Raw genomic sequence first — 23107 nt, forward strand, 5'->3', positions numbered from 1 at the left:
ATACACATGTGCTGCAGTCAAATATATATATAATATTCTGTCCGATTTTTGAACAGATGATGTATATAAGAAGGTGGGCAAAACTGTTTTGTACATCCCAATGGAAGGCCTACAATATAGCCTTGAGGAGGCCAACAAGGACAACAATCTGGTCCAGCGAATGGAAAGTAAGACAGAGAAGCTCTTTATGTACTGTTTTGGGTGGTGGAGGCTTTCTCCTGTCTTTGTGGACTTTGTCTCACTCCATCTTGTTCATTATTTTTTTGTATTTTTTGTATGGCTTTAATTTTCTCTGTGCTCATTTCCTTAGTTATCATTATAGCCATTTCTCTTCTTTCTTTACTCCTACCTTGTGTTTTCTCATTCTGACATTTTGTTTTACCTTTCATCATTAAGTCTCTCTACATCTATTTCCCTTTTCTCACACTCATTTGTTCTTCCTGTTGTAGGTATTGTCATCCATTGGACAGATCAAATCAAGCAGGTGCTGAACGCCCAAGAAATAACGGGCACGAATGCCAGCTGTGGTCCACTGCAGGAGCTAGCCTTCTGGAAGAGTCACTCAGCCAAGCTGCTGGATATAAGCAAGCAGCTGGAAAAGCCAGGGGTGAAGCACATCCAGCACATCCTGGAGCTCTCCAAGTCTGTCTATGTACAGCGCTTCTGCAAAATGGCCAATAATGTACAGGTACAGGAAGTCGCAAGTCTAATCTAACAAAGACATAACACAGTTAATCTTTTAGGTTAAGGAACAATACTGAGTATTGTTGTAATATGATGTAGTTCCAGGTCACCAAAAATGTTCATACTATTAATGTCATATTTCCCTTATGTCTGTGTGTGTGTTTTCCTCAGGACTGCTCTTTGCAGGCTCAGTCGAACTTGGCCTACCTGTCTATACTGAAGGAGCCCTGCGAAGAGCTGGCCCGGCTCAAGCCGAGCGAAGTTGCTCCTAAATTGCGACACATTGTCAGTCTCGTTCGCATCATTTGGGTCAACTCCCCTCACTACAACACTAATGACCAGATTTCTGGACTCTTTCTCAAGGTATCTGCCTTGTAAAACCTCAGAGTAATAGGGAGTAGGGTACTCAAAGCAGTTTATTCACTCTCCCAAATAAGCACACACAATTTGATATTACAGTACACAAACTTACCTACATGTGGCTACTGTGAGCTGATGGCATAAGCGATCCTGCAGTAGTGCTCTCTGCACCTGCGGTTTCTTCAAACCTGTGTAGCACTTGGGGCTTAGCTGCACCTTTAACCCACACAAGTGCAACGTTGAGCACTGGAGAACAACAATATCTTTAATATCATCATTTAGCATAATGTCACCTATGTTTGCAGAACAAGTACTTTAAACCGGGCTGTTAATACCAAGTAAAATGTTGCAAAATGAATTAGGAAGCTAATTAATTTGCAGACTCACTAAAATTTAAATATAGTTACGTTTTTTCTTTTAAGTGATGTATTGTACCTCAAATGAGCATACAAAAAATGTTAATGTGCATGTGTCTGAAACTGTGTTTCTTTTCCACCTGTGTTGCAGATTACTAATGAGGTCATCCACCTGTGCTGCCGAAGCTTCTCTCTGGACAGGGTCTTTGAGGGCCATGTATTATCCAGCAAGAAAAACCTCACAGACTGCATCCAGTGCTGCCTGTCCTGGAAGGATATTTATCTGCACGCCTCGCGGCTTCACTGCAAGTAAGAGAAATCTCACTTGTGTAGGGACTCAGCACACTATTATCTTGGTACCCATAGGGACTTCAACAGTCTTATATATGTTCATTTTAATTTGCCAAATTATAGTGTCTTAAAGAGCAATGACAATAGAAAGTCCTAGTTTCAGTTGTAGTTTCTCCTAATTTAAATCAGAGATGACCCTAGCTAAGTGGTTCCTCAAGGAACACTAAAGCAGGGCAGTGTTTCAGGTTGGGAACCACTGCCCTAGATCTTCTAGAGGTTTATTCCAGACATGTAGTATATTTAACTAAAGATTGTTTTTTAACCTTTAAACAGCAACCAAATCAATCTTAAACAACTTTAGAGATCAGAAATATCATTATTAATTTGCTGTCAGTGTAACAGCCTCTTTATTTTTGACTCTTTACTCCATCTCTCCTTTTACCCAAATGTTATCAGGTATTCTTCAACACTCTGGGACCTAGACAAAACCCATTTTTTTGTGGTGGTTGATGCTTTTATTCAGAGGTTCAGAGACCTACTGGAGGTGAAATTTTCCTCACTCTCACATTCAGACACTAACACATGCACAGACACACTATGGCATATTGTGACTGAATATATTCTAATGGAATTAATGTCAGGAAGAGTCAGAGTTCCCTGTTATGAAGTTTAAGTAGATGCTGCCTTTAAATCATGTTTTTATTGCTGTAATATGTCAACCTGCTGTGCCTAAACCTTCTGTATTACACACACAATACTGCACTGATACTGCACTCTACAGTCACTATTTCTTTATTGAATGCCTCCACTACAACATCTATTGTATTGTCATGTCAAGTGTTTTTTTGAATCTTTCTCATGTATAATGCATAATCTAGTAACACATATTTTTAGATTATTTATTGTTGCCTTCTCTCAGGTATGTGACTGCCAATATCAATTTGCCCGTTGGGAGGATGGTCAGCAGAGAGATTTGCCAGTCTTCACTGGTTGTCAGGGACCAGAGCTGACCCTCTCGCTCCTGAAGATAGAGGGAAACTTTCATCAAGGACTAGAGAACCTGCGTTCTGTGGGCAAGGACATCCTTGATGTAAAGAGCACCACATGGTGCAATGAATTTAACAAGTTAGTCTTTCCGTCTCAACACATTCAAACTAAGATTAAATAAAACCATATGAAATATTAATTAAAGTAATGCAGCTGCATGTCAAGTTGACTTATAGTTTCTGTCTTAGTACTCAAAGGTACAGTACACAAATGCCAAGAAACATGGAGCAGTTGCAGAGTTTAAAACTACAATGTCTGATTTGAAAGATTTTTTTTGTCAACTAAAACACAACAAAGAGCAGTGCTGGCATTTGTCAGCTGTGTGGATATGTTCTCATGTGTGTTTTCTATGTATGTACATAGGTTTCAAACATTGATAAAGGATCAGGAAATGATGATGCAAAACCTGATAAATTCAGTGTTTAAGCTAGTGAACACAGTAGAAGAAGGAGTTCGGCTTCTGTACAGTTTAAGGCCAGTGTCTACTCGAGAGGTATCTGTCAAACACACGACTCAATTAAACTTTTAGGTTCATTGTTGCATGGCTGGAGACTGCAGTTTGCTGTGGCCATCCCACACCAAAGGCATTTTTCCTCCCCTAATTTCAGACAGTGACCCCTTCTGTCACATTAACATTACTGCGAGCTTAAACATTTTAGGCTTACTGTATAATGTACCCTCGCTGTGTTGCATTGAGAGCAATTCCAGAATGCCCAGATTTTTCCAGGATAGGGCTCATTCTGAAACACTCATTCTCTGTTTTCATTGTCACTCAATATTAACGTTTTACCCATCTTCTTTTATTCTGTTACCCTTTTACAATTGATGTACTCATGTTCTGTCATCTATTTTTCTTCATCCCAGGCCATTAAACACACCACAGAAGAGAAAATGGAGCAAGTGTACAACATATTTGACAGGGAGCTCAAAATTGTCCGCAAGATGCTGAACCAAAGTACAAGGTCTTATCTAGACCATATGCCCCAGATGGCAGGCCAGGCCCACTGGGCAAGAGGACTGAGACATCGCTTAGACAGACCCATGGAGGTGAATCCAGTAGATTGCACACTAATCTAATCCTTTTAATTTTGGCACACACCATTTACAGTATACTACTCCTGTGAAAAGTAAAGACCTTTTTCCTTCACATGTTCCTCTTCTGTCTTTTGTCCTTCTCTTCCAGGTGCTTCAGAAGGCCCACTTCATGGTTGAGTCGCACAGTCGCAAGCAGGTATTTGCCACCTATGGCCAGGTGGTCCAGGTTTTAGATGAGATGGTGAGGAGCACTTACAACATGTGGAGCCAGAGCCTGGATGGCCATTATCTCAAGGCACTGGAGCAGCCACTCATGGTGCGCTGCAAGGACAAGACCAGCAAGCTGAACATCAACTTTGACAAGTGGGTTACCCAAACTCAGCTTACAGACAACACAGTGTATATTTGTGACACACTAGCCCACACTGTACTTTGTGTGAGCTGTGTATTCATGGGCACACAGGATGGAATAGATTTAACATCAGTTGGATACAGAGATTTGCTGTCACCGTATATTCAGGTGGAACATAGACAATAATAGCAACACAACAAAGAAACATGTTTGCGTGTGTAGATGTGCACACATATAGGTGTAAGACATATACATCATTATTTATTTTGTATTTTGCTTTCTGTGTTTCATTTTTCAGCAACCTGTTGAACCTGTTCTCTGAGATCTACTACTGGGATCGACTGAAGTTTGAGATCCCCCAGAGTGTGTCCAACGTCTACCAAAGCAGGGAAGACCTCATAGGCCTGAGAGAGAGAGCACTCGTGCTGGTCAGAGATTATAATAGGTCTGACACACACTCACTGACAGGCATTTTTGCATTCGCACTCTTGAAATGAATGAAATCATGCACACACAGAAGAGGACAAAAATGCCTGCAACACTGAACAATGCTTTTTGTTATCCAGGTCCTGTTGTTATATTGGTCCTTTTGGTACTTTTCCAGGAGTCTTTATTTTCCAGTGATTGCTGTTGTTTATTTGTGCTGCACATTCAAATTCGTAAACCTTTTATGTTATTCTGCAAAATGTGTGTGTTTGTGTGTTAGAATCATTGGAATGCTGTCTGCCGATGAGGTAGGTTTGTTTCGGGAGCAAATTCGTTTCATTGATAAGAAGATTCAGCCAGGGCTGACCAAGCTCCTGTGGTTTCCTAAAGGAGCTTCCAATGTCTTCATCCGTGACTGTCTCCTGCACATTAACAAGGTTTTAACACACAGTTCACTGCTTACTCAAATGGATACTGGTATAGTTGTATTGTTCATGTATGTGTAGTAGTATTTTTTTCTGTGTCTTACGTGATTCAGAGAGGCAAAAGAGTGGTCTATAGGTTAGAAAATGTGTGAATGCAGAGTGGCTCCCCCGACTGGCTGGAAAAACCCTTTTCATTTTTTGTTAGAATATTTTGACAGATCTCAGTTTATTAAGGCACATGTTCCAGAAACAAATAACAGAAACGAAATAACTAAGATAAGATACAGTAAGATATGATTAACTTTCCTAAAAAAAAAAAAAAAAGGTATAAGTAAAATTTCTCAATATTATAATCTTAAACAAGTAAAAGAAAAGATCAGACTAAACTGGCCACTGTGCAGCTCCATTCCTCTTTTCTCGTTATTACTCTCCAGGTCCAGTTGATTGTTGACAGTTACAAAGTATCCAATATTTCCATCTCCAAACTCTGTTGCCAAATCAGGGATACATGTCTGGTCAAATTGGATGGAAAGACTGTGTACAGGTAATGTCATGGGGGAGGCATAATTTCTTCTTTTGAAGAACATTTATTACATCTTGGTCTCTTTATGCAAATTACATACAGTGCCAGTCAAATGTTTGGACACACTTTACTATTGAATTAAATGCAAAAGCATGTCCAAACTTTTGATTGGTACTGCACATTTAATTGGGACATTAGTATTTACATCTTGCGTGTTTCTCCTGGTTTTTTGAGGAACCTGGATTTTGAGGATGACCAGAAGGCTTACCAGCAAAGCCAGCTCCAAATACTACGCTCAGCATACCAGGATATCATTGATATTATGAAGCATATCTACGACACCTTATCTTTTGATGGGACCGAGGTCTGTGCTCTGTTTTTCTCCGATTCGTTTATCAGAGGAAAACTGTTATTTTAGAAAACTGCACTGCTTTAGAATTACTTTCGGAGAAGATGATAGAAAATAAGATTATTCTCTTGTAACTGTTCTAACCAGATCTACTAAGCCTTTTGTCTCTTTAATGTCATAACACATTTACACTGCTGATATGTGTACATTTAATCATGCTCCTTAAGGTCCAGGAGCACTGGGTGACATACACAGAGAAGGTGGACTGCTTCATAGAGGAAGCTCTTAGGAGCAACATCAAGTGCTCCATGAAGATGCTATCCAGGGCCATCAATGGAGATCAAAAAACATCACCTAATCCCTTGTTCAAAGTCCTTGTAACACTGCACCAGGCAACGCACCAGAACAAATCAAAGGTACCAGTGGCCCCCAGTTTGGTCATTTAATACATTTTTTACGTTATGTGTGGACGTAAAGTGTGATGTACATTGACCTGCACGCGACGCAAACTTGTAATGTGAGAAGTAGCATATGTTGCAAGACACATAAAATTAATTGTCTTCCCACTCAGGTACAAATACAGTCATCCATCCTGGTATCCTCTGATAGTTGCTATATCTAAATGTCCTGATCAAACACACAGTAAAAACACAGTAAGCCTTCCAGCTGTATCAGTTACTAACAGGCCACAAGGTACATCACTTACTTTATGTTGCTGACACCAAACAACGGCAAGTCTTACCTGTTTGACTCATCTCTCATAGTTTACTGTAGCCTCACTGGAATAGTGTAGTGAGAGTCAGACCTCATGCTACACTGGTTTGTTGCCAAGCCACACAATTAATATTAACATCTAATATGTGATATAGATCCACCCATCCATCCATTTTCTATACCTGCTTATTCCTTAACCAGGGTCACGGGGGTCTGCTGGAGCCCATCCCAGTTCTCTTTGGGTGAAAGGCAGGGGTACACCCTGGACAGGTCACCAGTCCATCACAGGGCCACATAGAGATACACAACCTCACACACTCACACTCACTCCTATGGGCAATTTAGAGTCACCAATCAACCTGACATACATGTTTTTGGACTGTGGGAGGAAACCAGAGTACCTGGAGAAAACCCACACAAGCACAGGGAGAACATGCAGACTCCACACAGAAAGGCCCCTGATGGGTTTCAAACCAGGAACCTTCTTGCTGTGAGGCAACAGTGTTAACCACTCAGCCTGTGATATAGATAACATATAAATATCTATGTAAATGTCAATATATATGTAAAGATAGACATCGTAATATGTGATATAGATAAGACCCACCTTCTCAAAACATATCAGCCAATCAATAGAACACAACAACCTGTGACCTTGACAGCTCAATTGTACACACACGCAGGTACATATACCTTAGCTTCCTGTGCATTGTCTTGCCAACAAGACAAATCTGGGACTTTATTTTAGGGGTTGTTATATTTGTTTATTATATGCTGCATGGTTATGGTGCGGCTTTTGCTTTGGTGCACACTTGTCCAAACAAATTCACACATAGGTATCTAAAATTGTCCTGACTGCAGCTCAGTTCAGTTTACAATCTATTAGCTGGTAGTTAGATATCCATCTTGGATAAAGCTCTGTGCCTTGTTTTTTAATTATTTGCGTGTGTGTGCACGCGTGTGTGTGTGTCTCTCGTTGGTTTGACAGGTCGAGTTCTCCCCAACACTTGGAAAACTAGCCCAGATAGTAAACATTATGCCTCAGCTCATCAACACGATCTCAGAATTTAAACGACTGCCCGAAATTCTTGGTTGCCAGCAGTCACAAAGGAATCCCATACACATCAACATAGGTTAGAACGTTTTTTAAAACATGCTCTTTCCTCTTATTAGCAGTAGTAGTTAAAAACCTTGCAAATTAATAGATTATGAACAATGATTACTAAGCATGTGACCATATTCATTCTTTTGTCTCTCTACTCTTGTACCCGGATCGTCTTTGATCCTTAAGAACAAGACAAAGAGATAAGGAAGATTCAAGCTGAGATTGATACAGGAATGACAGCCAATGCCAGCCACCTGCAGGCCTATCTGAAGACCTGGGACAAATACAGGGGCATCTGGGAAACTAACAAGGAGTCCTTTATACAACGCTACGAAAGACTAAACCCACCAGTCTCTACTTTTGATGCGGATATACACAGGTACTGTGCAATAAATACTAAGTTCTAAAGACCATTCTTCAGTTCTTTCTGTGAAACTTCTAACATTCTTAAAGTACATGATAACTGGCATGAGTCGGTGCTGCCTATAGCTGCTCTTCACTAATGAAGCAGGATAAATAATCTTGTCATCTCAAGAAAATTGTTACCTTGTGACAACTGTAGTCCCAAGCACCTGATTCTGTTTTACATGGCTTTCACAGACCCCTGTGTTTTAACTGTGTTTGTTTTTATTTATTTTAATTCCCCAAGTTTGATGAATTTTTAATGGGACATTTTTAAGTTTTTTTGTTTTGTTTTGTTTTTTTTTTTTAACCATAACCAATCATGCAGATGCATTTATCTTCCTCTTCTGTTTCATGTCTGTTCTCTTGTGGCCCCCCCCCCCCCCCAGGTACACGGAAAAGGCCAGCAGTATTCAGCAGGAAGAGACGGTATCAAACATCCGCTTTCTCATGCTTGACTGTTCTCCTCTCAAGTCCTCTTTGGTGCAACATTGCAGCGAGTGGCAGACTAAGTTCACTGAGCTGCTTAGGCACATGTCCAGCACTCGTCTAAATGAACTCCATGCCTTCCTGCAAGACAACGCCAACAGGTGCAGAGTCACAGTATAAAGACTTGTATTTTCATGTGTTTATTAAAAAACAATAGAGAAGGCAGTCAGTGAGGAAAGAGACCTGTGACAAAGGGTGGACTTGAACAAAGGATGTTGCAGTACAGTGTTGCTGGTTTCATATTTCAGTCATCTGGCATACATTTGTTACATAAACAGAAGTTATGAAACACTTACAATACTAATTTACTTTATGTGTGTGTGTTTGTGAGTGTGAGAAAGAGAGAGAGACGTGCTGTGGCTCAAAAGAGTGAGCTATTCATCCCACACTGTGAATTAAAAAAAAAAAATACTAACATGGTGAATTTAGTTGAAAAACATAAATTATTACTTTAACCTATCTGCTGATTAGAAATGGCAAACTGATTTACTCACTAAGTCACTAAGATAACTATGAACATGAAAAGTAGATCCACCAACTTTTGTATATCACTTTTTGTACAAATTCATGCAAGTCCTTTACAGATGATTGACAAGCTGATAATAAAGCAGAGTAAGTGTTACCATGATGGAGAATGTAAACATTTGTGCTAATGATCATGTGACTTGGTTTAGGTTGAGACAACCCCCCCAGACTCTGGCTGAGCTTGGTGACAGCCTGAAGCTCTTGGAGACACTCCAAGGCAATTTGACCAAGACAGAAGCTCAGATTCTTCTCATCCACGAACAGTTTGCTATCCTGGACAAATATGAGGTCCCAGTGGAACAGGCTGTAAGTAGCCCACTCCGTAATAAACAGATACATACACATAAACCCTGAACACAAGATAGGCCTGTATTGTGCACTCCTGTGATGTTTCAAGTTTTTCCTCTCAAACATTTTAGTTAGTGAATGAAGGTGCCTTCTATTATGTCTAGAGACACTAGAAGCCCAACTGTAGGTACTACAGGGGTACTGTACTGTATACCTACACTTAAATGAAATACACAGTTCCTCTCACCATTATTGTTATCCTTCCACTTGGTTTGCCCTCAGGTGCAGAATATGCGTGAGATGCTGAATGGGGAATGGGTGTGGTTCCAGCAGGTGTTGATTGACAGTGACATCATGATGCAGAAGCACAAGGAGAAGTTTAAGAACAGCTTCATTCTTTCCTCTGAGGAGTTCAAGAAGAAGATCCAGACCACTCTACAGGAGTTCAGCAACACAGGTCACACACACTTTGTCACACATTCATATCAGTTATCAACAATTATTTCATCACCAGTGAATGTAAATGTGTGTGTTTTTCTATGTCTTTTTGTGTATGCTTATCTCTCTACATATATGCATATGCAGGTCCCTTTGACAGCACACTGAGCACTGAGTTGGCATTAAAGCAAATAGCAGGCCATCGCTCCCAACTGAAGGTCCTAAAACAGGAAGAGAGCAACATCATTCACGGGCTGGGCTTTTTCAAAATAGAACAGCCTCTTTCCAAAAGCATCCGGGCACTGGAGAAGGTCTGACACAGCACTGGGCTCACAGTCCTCACAGACTGTTGTTTTAGGCTGATTGTGACAGAAGGAACAGTTAACACATACAAGGCTGTTGTTTAGCATGTGGTTTAGTATGTGAAAATGAGGCAAGCAGCTTTTAAGTGTTTTTGGGGGGATGTTTTACAAATATAGTTGTATACAGTGGTCTGAAATTGGCATGTGATAAAGGACCCAGGCTACTCTGACACCCCAGATGTTCAAGGAATAGTTTTTTGCAAATGCTAGCTTTGTAACAGTCACATAATGTGCATTTAATGATTGAGCTTCCCCTTGTGCATGTTCTTGTCGGTACGTGTTGTACAGGACATAGACCACCTGCAGCAGGTATGGGAGATCACACAGGAATGGAATTTCAACTGGAACAAGTGGAAGGCTGGTCAGTTTGCTACACTGCAAACAGAGCACATGGAAAGCACGGCACAGGACATGTTCAAAAAACTCCACAAACTCCAGAGAGAACTAAAGGTCAGTCTGACTTCCTGGTACTATATCACAGTGGCAGGTTAGTTATACCACACTGTCAGTGTAAGTTTCAGTTTTGTTTCATCCAAATAATTTGCATATAAATGCCAAAAATACATTTATTTACTGCTGTATGATGTGGAAGCTACTTTAGTAATGGTCTCTAAAAAGAACACAGAATGGAGCTGTTTATAATATCTATAAAGTTTGCAGTTTCTTTGGGAACTTGGTAGAGGACTTTTTTCTTAAGACCAACAAACCCAACCCAAAATCCATTTATAGTGACAAGAAAATCGGTGGGCTTCCCTCAAGATGAACAAATCTTGGTATAAATATCAGATATGTCCTAAAATAAACCCCCAGCAGTGCTCACATTTAAATTACACCATAGCGGGGATCTGATCTCTTTGTGATTTACAGGAAAAGGAGTGGGACATAGTAGATTTTTCTAAGAACAAGATTGCCCAGTTCAAGAGGATTATCCCCCTCATTGCTGACATGAGGAACCCAGCTATGAGGGACAGGTACTGACCAAAACAAAATGATCTATTTATTTGTCATACACCTCAGCTTCAGTATATCTTGGATTTGTTGTCTTTTAACAGTTACACTGTAATAAATTCCTTAAAATCATTAAACGAATGATACTAGATGGGATGAACGATCTGCATACTCTGTTGTGCAAAGCAGTGTTTTACCATTTTACAACAGGGATGATTATTCAGGATGTTGCTAAGTGCTATGGAATGGTGAGTCCAACCAGAAAGTGTTAGTTCACCCCCATCACGCTCCTCTCAGTGCTAGCTGTGAGTTATGTCAACCCATTTGGTTGAGGGCTTGGAGCACAGTGATGCATCTGCCATGTCCAGTTTTCCCGTTTTAAATCCCCTTTTGCAGATAGTTACCTCGAAGGTGGAAAACCAATCATACCTTCAATGCCAATTTTCTTTCAGACACTGGAAGCAGATCTGTGAAGACCTCCAGTGCTCTTTTGACCATACAAGTGCTGAATTCACCCTGGAGAAGATGATATCTCTGGGCCTTGACAAGTTCACTGACAAAATCAGTGATATCTCTGGAGCTGCCAGCAAGGAACTCTGCATAGAACAGGTCCTGCCTCTTACTCTAATCTAGACTCGTGCTCAGTGGGCTTTTCTCTATCTTCTCTTGCTGTTTACTCTAACCACATATTCACCAAGGAAATTTCCAATACTGCTATAGGTGGCAACTGGACCTGCCTAAGGTTCTTCCAAATGTTTAGCTTCTCTTTCGAGAAGCGTGTTCAGTATAGTAGGTATATTACGACCTGGATGACTGTAAATTTTCACAGACACACCAAGGAAATTAGTAAGCAAAGTTTGAAGTGTGACAGTGACTCCTTTCCAGCCTGCCTTCAGGCCTGCTTTGATTAATCTTCTTTGACTGCACTGCCAACTCATGGAGCAGCTGTGTGTGCCTCTCAGTCTGCGTCGGCATCAGTCCTGCCCTGAACTCCTTCGTGGTGTCTAGCCATGTTTTTTGTTTTTTTTTTAATTACAGATAGTTAAAATGTAGTTAATTTCCAGTAGAATTTAAAACTCAAAGGTAAGATTCTTTATGTGTGAAAGGAAAATAACAGAAATATTTCCTCCTCATTTTGTAACTTCTCAGTGATGTCTTCTGACTCTTAACATTACACTTTCTGTTTGATACCTCAGGGCCTGGAGAACATTACTAAGACATGGGAGGAAATATCCCTGGACATAGAACCTTACAAAAATGAAGGCCACTACCGGTTGAGGTGAGAAAGTGAGCCTTCAAAACAGGGCTGGGTGGAAGGTTCCTGACTTCAAAGTCATGATTGTAATCCAGGCAGAAATTTCTCAAACTTACTCTATTTTCATAGATTTATGCCTTTATTGTGTCTCATTTGCCTGCATCATTAGATCCCACAGGTTAGTATAGCTCACTACTACCATCCAGCTCTGTTGACCTTAGCTTTGTTTGTACTGTATATTGGTGAATGTAACATACTAGTAGCATGACACTATAGTGGACAGCACATAATGCTGATGCAAGAATGAACTGTATGTGAACAGCCTTATTGAAGAAGGCAGAACTAGGAGTGAGTGTTTTTGCTTGTAGTCAGTGATCAGAACTGAATGAAGTGAGTGACTTGTACCAATACATTCTTTTGAGAAATTTACCTAAAATGAAAAAGTAGTCAAACAAAATGTATTCAGTGAATTATGAGCTTGTGGGCACACAAGATGTTTTTTTTCTCTTTTTTTTTTTTTGGTGAGAATGTGACCTATAAATAGATAAAGCTGAGTAAAAAAAAAGACCCTGCAAATCAGCATCTCATCAAGTTTGAGTTTTTTTTTTCTAAGGTCACTAATACTAGGCAGTACAATCCAAAGATACCACAAACTCAAACTACGTGTGCAACGTTTTTTCGATGATTTTTAACTTTAGTCCAAAATCAGTTTATGCTTACTAACCTGGGCTTGCTGGAAACCTTCAGATGGCAATCACCCCATTACGATATATTGTAAATGCTTCGCAGGAATGTCACTCAAAAATGTAAACGTATGTCCCTATTAACAAAAAGTGGGCATAATAATCCCAACGATGATGGGTTTTAATGTAAAACTCCAATGGCATTAAACTACATTAATATGCAGATAATTTTACATTATACTTTCCTGACTTTTTCTATTGTGTTATCATCAGTAATCCTTTTTAATTCTCTTACAATCTCGGTCCCAGGGGCACAGAGGAGGTTTTTCAGGCCCTGGACGATAACCAGGTTATTCTGTCCACAATGAAAGCTTCTCGGTTTGTCAAAGCATTTGATCGGGAGGTGGACTGCTGGGAATGTCAGCTGTCCCAGGTGCTGGAAGTCATTGAGATGATCCTCATTGTGCAGCGTCGGTGGATATACCTGGAGGTACAAGAAATACACTTCTGATGAAGAACACACTGATTATCTTTTGTGGTCATTTGTTAATGGTGCTTTTTTTTTGTAGACATGATATTTTATTCATGGATCATATGTAGCACACAGTATTGGGCCCTCTTCTGATTACATTTTTGCTTTTTGTTATTGTAAAACATATAGTCCTACTGATGATTTTTGCTCATTTGTTTATTTCTTTACAGCACTTTATAGTTATACTCTTTTGTACAGTTAATCTCTTTCCATTGTTGTACATTCTGTCACTTTCTATTTTTCTTTGTTTTAATCCCTTCAGAACATTTTCCAAGGAAAGGACATCAGGGAGCAGCTGCCTCAGGAGTGCAAAATCTTTTCAGACATTAGTTCTGGTTGGAAAATCACCATGTCCAGACTTTATGAGGATAACAATGCCTTAAAGGGAACGCGCCATCCTGGTATGAAAACACGTTTCACATTCCTTTAACAAAAATGCTGTTATCAAAAGTGTACATGGAGTCACAGGCATCAGGAGCTCAATACCAATAAACATTAATACATTAAAAAAGGCCAAGTCTACTGCCAAGAAACAAGGGGCCTCTACTCTTCCACTGGTGGGCACATTGTAGACCACGCATGTGTGCAAAGTGTCTGCATCTGTGGTTACACAGAATTATGGCCTTAATTGTGAGAACATACATTCTGATGATGATATGATACAGTCTTAATTAGCAGTTAAGCTTGCAGATGAGTGAACACTTGAATGGCAGAGATTAAACATAGTCAGAAAAACATTTATTTTTGTAATAATGTGAATAAATACAATATGCAGGATTTAGTGAAGGCTACAGTCAGCCTCTCTCTGTCTTTCAGGCTTGTTAGAGAAGCTGTCAGAGATGAATGCTAAACTGGAGGATATACAGAAAGCTTTAGACATTTACATGGAGACCAAGAGGCAGAAATTCCCAAGATTCTACTTCCTGTCCAGTGATGATGTGCTGGAGATCCTAGGGCAGTCCCAGAATCCAGAAGCCGTGCAACCCCATCTGAAGAAGTGTTTTGACAACATTAAGAGCCTGCGCATTGAAAAGGTAGGGAAATTAGATAGCACAAAAACATCAAGCAAAAGCAGGGAATATTTTATTTGTGCACAGTTAGGTTTCTGTCGGACATATTTGATCTGATTCTGTCATTGTAGTTTCACTGTAACCTACGTGTTATACCAGGAATAGCACCATAAGGTGTGCTATGCACTGGTATAACAATGACTCTAGCATGTCTCTGCTGCAGAAACTCTGAACTAAGTGACAGCTGCTTCTTTTTTGTTTTTGTTTTAAATCTGTCATACTTAATAATTAATCGTACAATTATTAGTCAACACATTTGTGTCAAGTTCCCTGATTAAAAAGGTATTTTCAGATTATATGGATGCAGATGTGAATGGACCAGTATATACAGGTACAGAAAGATGTCATGTATACGTGTCTTCTATAGTTGGGCAGCAAGTCAGAGGCCATCGGGATGTCCTCTGCTGATGGAGAGTATATCAAATTCCACGACTCTGTACAACTAGACAGACCTGTGGAGGTACAGCAGCCGATGATTATGATTATTATCAGATTGTGATTATAAAGGTGTTATGATGATAACTGTGAATAAAGCCATTGGTGATGATGAATACAAGAAAGATTTTTGTTCATTTACTAGTGTTGGCTGTGTGATGTCGAGAAGACCATGCACATCACACTGAAGAACTGTCTGAAAGAATGCCTTGTAGCTCTGAGGAAGATGAGAGGACACAGAGACCAATGGGTCAAAGACTGGCCAGGACAGGTACCGTTGTCTTAGGCTTTTCCCTCTCTAATTCCCTAACTTGCATTTGCAGCCATCTCACATTCGGATTGACTGACACTGATGCAACATGCTCTTGATTTACTGTCTCTGAATTATGTGTAATACATATTTTGTAATAGCAACTGTTTTTTGTGGTCTTTGTCTCCATATAGGCTCATGTGCTTTTCACATTAATGCATTAATGTCTTGCTTTGGGGTATACAAACCTACCTAACATTCAATTTGGAATTTTCTTGCTTCTAAAGTTAATAGAAAATAAACTTGAAACTGTAGTACTGTAATGTTAGTTAATTAGCGTTAAAATAACATCACATTGTTTAAACTAAAGTATTTCGTTTAATGTACATATGTGTATTCTTTCTGTTTTAGATGCTGATCACAAGCAGTCAGATCCAGTGGACTGCAGATGTCACTAAATGTCTTAGTGCCAGCAAGTTTTCCCTTAAGTCCATGAAGAAGGAACAGGTTTTAATGACTTTAATGACTGCGACCTAACCTTTACAAGAAGTGTTGGACTATAACTTTAGGGGTTTTTTTGAGTGAAATCACTGTGATGATTTGTTAATGCATGAGTATGTCTCTTAACAGCAAGCTGGCTGATCTGTACCCAGTATGATTTTAAACATTGAAAGTGTTTTTCTTGTGCCATCTTGTACAAATTCACTTTAAATATTTACTTTCTTATGGTAAAATCAATGCAACTATGCTGTTTAGCACCAGCAGAGTGATAGTATGAATTTACAGGCTTCTGATAAACTCTAGAGATGTTACTATCATTTTCTTCTTAGGCTTCCATACTTCGGAGCTATTCCGAGAGAATCCGTGGTACCCTGACCGAAGTCCTACGTCTGAAGCTTGTAGCGCTGGTCACAGTGGAGGTCCATGCTCGGGATGTTATCCACAGGCTGGCCAAGGCGGGCTGCCATGACGTCAATGCCTTTGATTGGCTCTGCCAGCTGCGACTCTACTGGGAAAAGGTAAGCCCCAAGAGAAGTTAGTAAGAACCACAGATAGAAGACAGTATTTTAGTTCTGACAAACCAGCACAAGGCTGGACCAAGGAGGGAAAGACCAGTCTGTGTCTTGTAACTAACAACAACCTTTTTATTTGACTTTGCATCTTACAGGTTCCAATAATTGTGTAGTTTGTTGACTTATTTAATGGCTGCATGTGATCTGAACCAAGCTGCTAAACTTGTCCATTTCATGCTTTGCTATCCCAACAGGATGACTGTGTAATCAGACAGACTAACACGCATTTTAACTATGGCTACGAGTACTTGGGCAACTCTGGACGACTGGTCATCACTCCGCTTACTGACAGGTCACGCTCAATCATTCAGTAATCAGTTCAACACATCAATTAATCTGTCACATATCCTTTAATTTGCAAGTAATGTAAGGATATATTTTTTAGATTCTCAAAGTGATTAGGGCAAATGTGAAATATAGAAAATATATACATTTATATGCAGGTGTAGTGTATTTCTGTAGTATAAATTTATTTTAATTTGTTTGTTGTTGATTTTAAATCACTGTTACTTTTGTCATATTTTCCATCATGTAGTGGGATAGAACAGTGTGATAATGTTTGATTCTGTCCAGGTGTTACATGACCCTGACCACAGCACTCCACCTTCACCGGGGGGGCTCTCCTAAAGGTCCAGCTGGTACTGGGAAGACAGAGACAGTAAAAGACTTAGGCAAAGCCCTTGGCATGTATGTCATTGTAGTCAACTGCTCTGAAGGACTAGACTACAAATCCATGGGACACATGTACTCTGGTCTTGCACAGGTAGGGAGAAGGGGAATGTGATGGCAGTGATGATAATGATTACAATTAAAATGATATTAATTATGTCAACAGGATGAGTGTATGTTAAGGATAGCTGTTTTTACCTAGTTACTAACAGTCTGTAAAATTGTTATGCAAGTCAAGTCAAGATAAATACATTGTAAACTAAAACCTTTATTCAGGGTCAGTAATTAGGATGTTGCTCACCTTTATTTGTGTGTGTTGACTATCTGCAATTTTAAGGCTTGTCATTAAGTCTGTGTGTTAATTTCACTTTCAAATTTGGATGTATTTCATTGTGTCCTTCCTGAACAGACAGGAGCATGGGGGTGCTTCGATGAGTTTAACCGTATCAACATTGAGGTCTTGTCTGTAGTGGCACAGCAGATCCTGTCCATCCTGTCTGCACTCTCAGCTCAACAGACCAAGTTCCATTTTGAAGGACAGCACATCCGTCTAGTCAGCTCATGTGGCATCTTTATCACCATGAATCCTGGTAGGTTAACACAAATATGTAACACTACATTTTACATTCCCAGGTGCTGGTGAACATCATATTGGGTATATAAATAGACAGAGGAGAAGTGGGTTGCATTGTTTTGATGTGTTATCTGTCATCAAAATTTGCAGTGTATGTAATAAAAATGCTTTCTCTCCATTGCCTTGTCTTTTTCTTTAGGTTATGCTGGTCGCACTGAGCTTCCAGACAACCTCAAGTCTATGTTCAGACCCATCTCTATGGTGGTGCCAGACTCGACTTTAATTGCTGAGATCATACTGTTTGCAGAGGGTTTCGACAACTGCAAGGTACTTTCACTCAAGGATGTGTTATCCTAATAGTGTGCTTGGAAAAAAGGAAAAACTGTCCAAGTAAAGCTAGTCTGTGTCTTAGTGTTAGACTTGTACTGCTAGTTCTTCTGTATACAGTGCCAGCTACTAGGCTGTGCCATTTGATGTATGATTTGCATGCCTGTATTTCACACCCCACTACTGTGTGTTGCATGTGATGCACTCAAACTAGGCACATTTGACTCAAACGAACTGAACTTTGGGGGTCAAACATGCCCAGACACAACCTACTGTGAGTACACCCTTAGTCATCACAGTCTAACACCAAGTCATTTAAACATCTGGGATATCAATCTGTCCATTTAGGAAGCAAAACTGACTGTGAATCAGTTTCATGCTTCAGAGCAAAAGAAAGTGACAACATGTGCTATGGAGAGGTAAAAGCTAGACAAAAGGGAATGCATTTTCATGAAGTGGCCACAGATGAAAATTTCCTTCTTTATCCTTCATGCCTGATTCTTCTCAGATTTATTGTTTTCTTCAAGTCCTTGTCCCTACTGGTACAATGAGACAGTAACTACAGCCCCGTCAGGTTGCACAGATTGTCCATTACTGTAGTTACTCCAAGATGGCAGATCTTTACGTGCTGTCGCAGTCTAAGCACAGTGTCCCGAGCATGGAGGAGATACCAGAACGGCCATTACACCAGGAGAGCTGGACAGGGGTGTAGGAGGGCAACATCCCAGCTGTAGGACTGGTATAGGCTCATTTTTGCAAGGAGGAACAGGAGCAGTATTGTAAGAGCCCTATAGAATGACCTCCTGCAGCTACTGGTGTGCATGATTCTGACCAAAGATTCACCCTCCTCCCCCTCTCCTTCTCCTCTGTTGCTTTTCTGTTTCTTCATCTTCTGATTCTTTATACTTGTTCTTTTAGGCCCTGGCTAAGAAGGTATTCACCCTGTATTCCCTGGCAGTGCAGCAGCTGTCTAAACAGGACCACTATGATTTTGGCCTACGTGCTCTCACCTCCTTGCTTCGCTATGCTGGAAAGAAACGTCGGTCTTGTGTCAAAATTCCTGATGAAGAAGTAGGTCTTTCTCTCTCTCTCTCTCTCTGCCTCACTCACTATCAAAATTGGCTGCTCAGAGCTTATTAAACAAATAAATTCAAATAAAATAAACTAAACTACCTGTATTAAATACCCAGCCTTGTGTTAATGTTCCTCCAGGGAGGGAATTTAACAATAAAACAACTTGTAGTTATATTGTCTCTGTTGTGGTGTGCTAGATCTCTACTGTCAGAATAGGAGAACCAACACTTGCTCAAATAATAATAATTCCCTTTCAGTTGAAGCAAGTTTTAAGGCCTAATCTGTCTTAAGTGACTCCATGTTCTCTCTCACTCTTCAGATCCTGTTGAAGGCTATGAAAGACATGAATATTGCTAAGCTGACCTCTGCTGACCTGCCACTGTTCAATGGGATCACCCAGGACTTGTTCCCTTCTGTGGAAACACCCATTATAGACTATGGTCAGGTAAGTTGATGTGGGGCAGCAGTCACGCTCAGTGCTCCTACAAAGAGATCGTGTTTTCTCAACTCCGACAGTGTTCCTTTTTTCTTTTACTGAAAAATACCAAGATAGTTATTCCTTAGCTGAGCAGGTAAATGCAAAGGAAGTGCACTTCAGCTGCACTGTAGATTATTTGCCACCAGATATGGCTCTGAGATTTGACAGTTCCTCTTAATATCCATTGTAGCATGCATGGATGCATGTTTGTGTGCATGAGTCAATTTAAATATATTTCTGTCAGATGTGTGTGCTCCTGGTAATGAATCCCAGCCCAGGTAAAGCCCTTTGGCTGGGTAGAAGCACATGTAGTGTAATAATGATGGTGTCATTACTGTAGTTTGTCTGGGAGGCTCCACTGCAATTAGCTAATGCATTCTTAACCATCTGCTCTGAGCCCTGAGCAAACAACTTTCCTCCTTCTTTGCATGGAGGCTCTGGAAGGGGTTCAACCCCTTCTGCTTTTTCTGGCTCATCCACCTGTCTGTCTTGGTCACTTCTCAGTTAGCATCTCTCTCATTTTTTTAGGATAGACTAACAAATATATGTTCTGCTGTCAAGAGAGGATACTTACAAAAATTAATGGATATTTTATTATTATTAATTAATTTTCAATTAAAGCACATTGAACAGAAGCAAGACTTTTTGTTGTCTTTGTCTATGAAAATAGTTCTTATTTTTGGGTCCTTTCATTTGGGACTGGTCAGAATGAGAGAGACAGCATTATGTGATAAACTTCTAAACAACTAAGGTGCCTAAAACCTTTGCACAATACCATGCAAATATTAAGCCCTGGTACATCGTATTATTTAACAGTGTGTCTCAGGGTATTAGGTATGCTGTCTTTTTGTTGCAGCTGAAGGAAGCCATAGAGCTGGAGCTTCGTCAGAGCGGTTTGCAAGTGACTCCTTTTGCCATTACCAAAGTCATCCAACTTTATGAAACCAAAAACTCCCGTCACTCATCCATGCTGGTGGGAAAGACAGGCAGCGCTAAGAGTATTACTTGGAGAACCCTGCAGAGGGCCCTCACTGCTCTGCACCGCAAGGGAGTATCTGGCTTCCAGCCAGTCCAGGTTAGTGTGTATGAAAAAGAATATGCTGTATGGTTACTGGTTAATAAATGTGCTTTAAACTGAATGCTCCAAGTGAATGTGGTTTCATTTAAAGTGGTGCATTCAAGATAGTTAAACTGAACAATAGCGTAGTAATGAATCAGTCTTTTTAAGTCAGGAAGTACTCTAGCTTTGTTTTGGCTATTGTTATTGTTATTATTTTCTCATTGTCGCAGTTTTGTAGCTGATAGTGTTTTGTAATGATGATGTGCCATTTTAATACAAATAGTCTCATCTTTTATCCTTTTGTTTTTCATGTCCTGCTCCCGGTGGCGTAACAGGAGTATCCTCTGAACCCCAAAGCAATGAGTCTGGGAGAGCTGTATGGAGAAAATGATCTCTCTACCAATGAATGGACTGATGGCGTGTTATCCTCCCTTATGCGATTAGCCTGCGCAGGTGCTGATTTTAAAATCACACTTTGCTGTTAAAACTGCTTTTTGTATAGTGAACACACACTAGGGACTGATGATTCTTCCAATTTTGCTATATATTATTACAAAGGCCATTCATTAATACACATGCCCTTTAAAAATATATTTTACATTAAAAATGGCCTGCAGTACTTTTTTTGACATCACAGCAGCTGTCTTTTCAAAATCTAGGCAAGCTTTCTTTTACCTTTCCAAGCTTTTTGACCATTGGGGTAAAGTTACTGGAAAAGTCTTATTTGATTTAGCAAGTTTTTACACATGCACACTAGTACATCATATGACATAAACCCATTTTGTTTAGACTCTGGTCTTTTTGTGATCAATATGTTGCTGCTTGTTTTTTTTCTGTTAAACACTATGCCTCCTCTCTCCCCTGTCTTTAGATGAGAAACCAGATGAGAAGTGGATTGTGTTTGATGGGCCGGTTGACACACTTTGGATAGAGAGTATGAACTCTGTTATGGATGACAACAAGGTGCTCACTCTCATCAATGGAGAGAGAATCTCAATGCCTGCCCAGGTAAGAAACCCTGTGCAAACCTGATAGATGGGCCTTTTCACTGAAAACATTGTCATAATAGGAAAAGCACAGGTAAGCATTAACATTAGCTTTAATCCAGGTGTTCTGTTAAACCATGACAGTGAGCCAGTGTGTATGATACCACAACACTAAAACTGAATCAGCTAAATGGAATTTTCTTATTAATTTTACCCTTTACCCCTGATTTTCATATTATTATATGTCTGCAATTAAGAACACAGCAAACCTTAACATACTGTACAATTTATAAATTTTTACATAGCGTTAAATAAATACCTGAGTGAAAATTAGTTTCCAAATGTGAATATGTAATAATCTAGGGCTGCACCTATCGATCATTTTTGGAATTGAGTATTCTACCGAATATTTCAGCGAGTAATCAGATAAAATTGACTTCTGCATTTTTAAGCAATAATACTATTGTGGCTCCGCTGGATGAGCCGGTCTGGTTCACAGCCGGATGCTTTCTGTTCAGATGTTGAAGCATTGACGAAGTGCTGTTGTAGTTCGCCAGTTCCACTGTACAATATACGCACTACACCGTGTTGTCATCTTTTTAAAGTTTGAAACGATCCCAAAAAATTGGGACATTTTCTGCCTTTTACGGACGGTTTTGCTCTCTGCTGTAAGTGCCAACATTTGATACGGAAATGCTTTGTGCGACAGTGATTACGGTCCGTGTGGAACAATGATCCCTATGCGTAGCAGGTCCGATAATGCAAGTGATAGTAATTAAACATACTTGAAGCAAAGAATTTTTTCTCGAAAATTTTTTGTAATTCGAATTGATTACAAAATTACTGATTTAGTCGAGTAATCAGTGCAGCCCTACAATAATCAGTTATGTGCAGTTCTCAAATGAGACAGACTGGGCTGTTTTGGTTTGTGCCTGATAAATCCAACAAAGCAAAAGCACATAAACAGGTTAAAAGTGATAGCTTAATAATCAAAAGACAATTAATTCATAATTAAATTAATAATTAAGACTGACAAGGAGCCAGAGCATTCATGTGGCTTGATCTGTGGAGGTGAGGTGTCTGTTTCAGAAATGGGACAAACTGACTGCCTGCAAATCACTTCAGTGTTGGTTTGTTTTACATGATTAAAAGAATGAAGGAGCTTTAAATGAAACATACCTTTCAAACCAATGAGCTGAAAAACACAACTGTACAAATATTGTTTTTAAACTCTAAGCACTGTGCTTGATCAAAAAGCCATAGTTTTAAGTTACCGGTAAGTAACTTAGTTGTGTCAACAGCATTCTCTGTTGTTCTTGTCTCATAGACATGTACCTTTACAAAATCTATAATATAATATTGTTTACTATACACCACACCCAAGTGCAAGTGCCTGATCCCGCCCGATCTGGGAAGCTAAGCAGGGTTGTGCTTGGTCAGTACTTGGATGGGAGACCACCTTGGAAGACCAGCGGGTTGAGTCAGGAAGGGTATCTGGCATAAAACATGTGCCAAATCAATC

At 39.9% G+C, this 23107-nt stretch overlaps 1 protein-coding gene across 2 annotated transcripts in view; it reads left to right on the top strand.

Moving 5' to 3' along the window:
* dnah2 (dynein, axonemal, heavy chain 2) overlaps positions 1 to 23107 on the top strand; it is a 52663-nt gene that overhangs the window by 2692 nt on the left and 26864 nt on the right. Inside the window, exons 5-44 of one of the 2 annotated variants that reach the window (XM_026296067.2) lie at positions 57 to 167; positions 450 to 688; positions 856 to 1047; positions 1552 to 1709; positions 2148 to 2235; positions 2611 to 2816; positions 3102 to 3231; positions 3603 to 3785; positions 3922 to 4136; positions 4424 to 4570; positions 4832 to 4988; positions 5411 to 5520; positions 5734 to 5863; positions 6076 to 6264; positions 7551 to 7695; positions 7854 to 8046; positions 8459 to 8659; positions 9233 to 9389; positions 9654 to 9828; positions 9957 to 10120; positions 10460 to 10621; positions 11039 to 11142; positions 11572 to 11728; positions 12316 to 12398; positions 13367 to 13547; positions 13852 to 13990; positions 14406 to 14623; positions 15027 to 15119; positions 15240 to 15365; positions 15756 to 15851; positions 16175 to 16363; positions 16612 to 16709; positions 16991 to 17180; positions 17496 to 17676; positions 17860 to 17987; positions 18906 to 19058; positions 19381 to 19506; positions 20396 to 20614; positions 20935 to 21052; positions 21471 to 21607. In XM_026296067.2, the coding sequence (XP_026151852.1) occupies positions 57 to 167; positions 450 to 688; positions 856 to 1047; positions 1552 to 1709; positions 2148 to 2235; positions 2611 to 2816; positions 3102 to 3231; positions 3603 to 3785; positions 3922 to 4136; positions 4424 to 4570; positions 4832 to 4988; positions 5411 to 5520; positions 5734 to 5863; positions 6076 to 6264; positions 7551 to 7695; positions 7854 to 8046; positions 8459 to 8659; positions 9233 to 9389; positions 9654 to 9828; positions 9957 to 10120; positions 10460 to 10621; positions 11039 to 11142; positions 11572 to 11728; positions 12316 to 12398; positions 13367 to 13547; positions 13852 to 13990; positions 14406 to 14623; positions 15027 to 15119; positions 15240 to 15365; positions 15756 to 15851; positions 16175 to 16363; positions 16612 to 16709; positions 16991 to 17180; positions 17496 to 17676; positions 17860 to 17987; positions 18906 to 19058; positions 19381 to 19506; positions 20396 to 20614; positions 20935 to 21052; positions 21471 to 21607 (6188 nt within the window). Of the gene's footprint in view, positions 1 to 56; positions 168 to 449; positions 689 to 855; positions 1048 to 1551; positions 1710 to 2147; positions 2236 to 2610; positions 2817 to 3101; positions 3232 to 3602; positions 3786 to 3921; positions 4137 to 4423; positions 4571 to 4831; positions 4989 to 5410; positions 5521 to 5733; positions 5864 to 6075; positions 6265 to 7550; positions 7696 to 7853; positions 8047 to 8458; positions 8660 to 9232; positions 9390 to 9653; positions 9829 to 9956; positions 10121 to 10459; positions 10622 to 11038; positions 11143 to 11571; positions 11729 to 12315; positions 12399 to 13366; positions 13548 to 13851; positions 13991 to 14405; positions 14624 to 15026; positions 15120 to 15239; positions 15366 to 15755; positions 15852 to 16174; positions 16364 to 16611; positions 16710 to 16990; positions 17181 to 17495; positions 17677 to 17859; positions 17988 to 18905; positions 19059 to 19380; positions 19507 to 20395; positions 20615 to 20934; positions 21053 to 21470; positions 21608 to 23107 lie in introns of those variants that run through there. The other variant, XM_026296076.1, reaches the window with a different exon arrangement.

The sequence above is a fragment of the Mastacembelus armatus genome, chromosome 18 (genome assembly GCF_900324485.2).
Source record: "Mastacembelus armatus chromosome 18, fMasArm1.2, whole genome shotgun sequence".
Taxonomy (NCBI): Eukaryota; Metazoa; Chordata; class Actinopteri; order Synbranchiformes; family Mastacembelidae; genus Mastacembelus; species Mastacembelus armatus.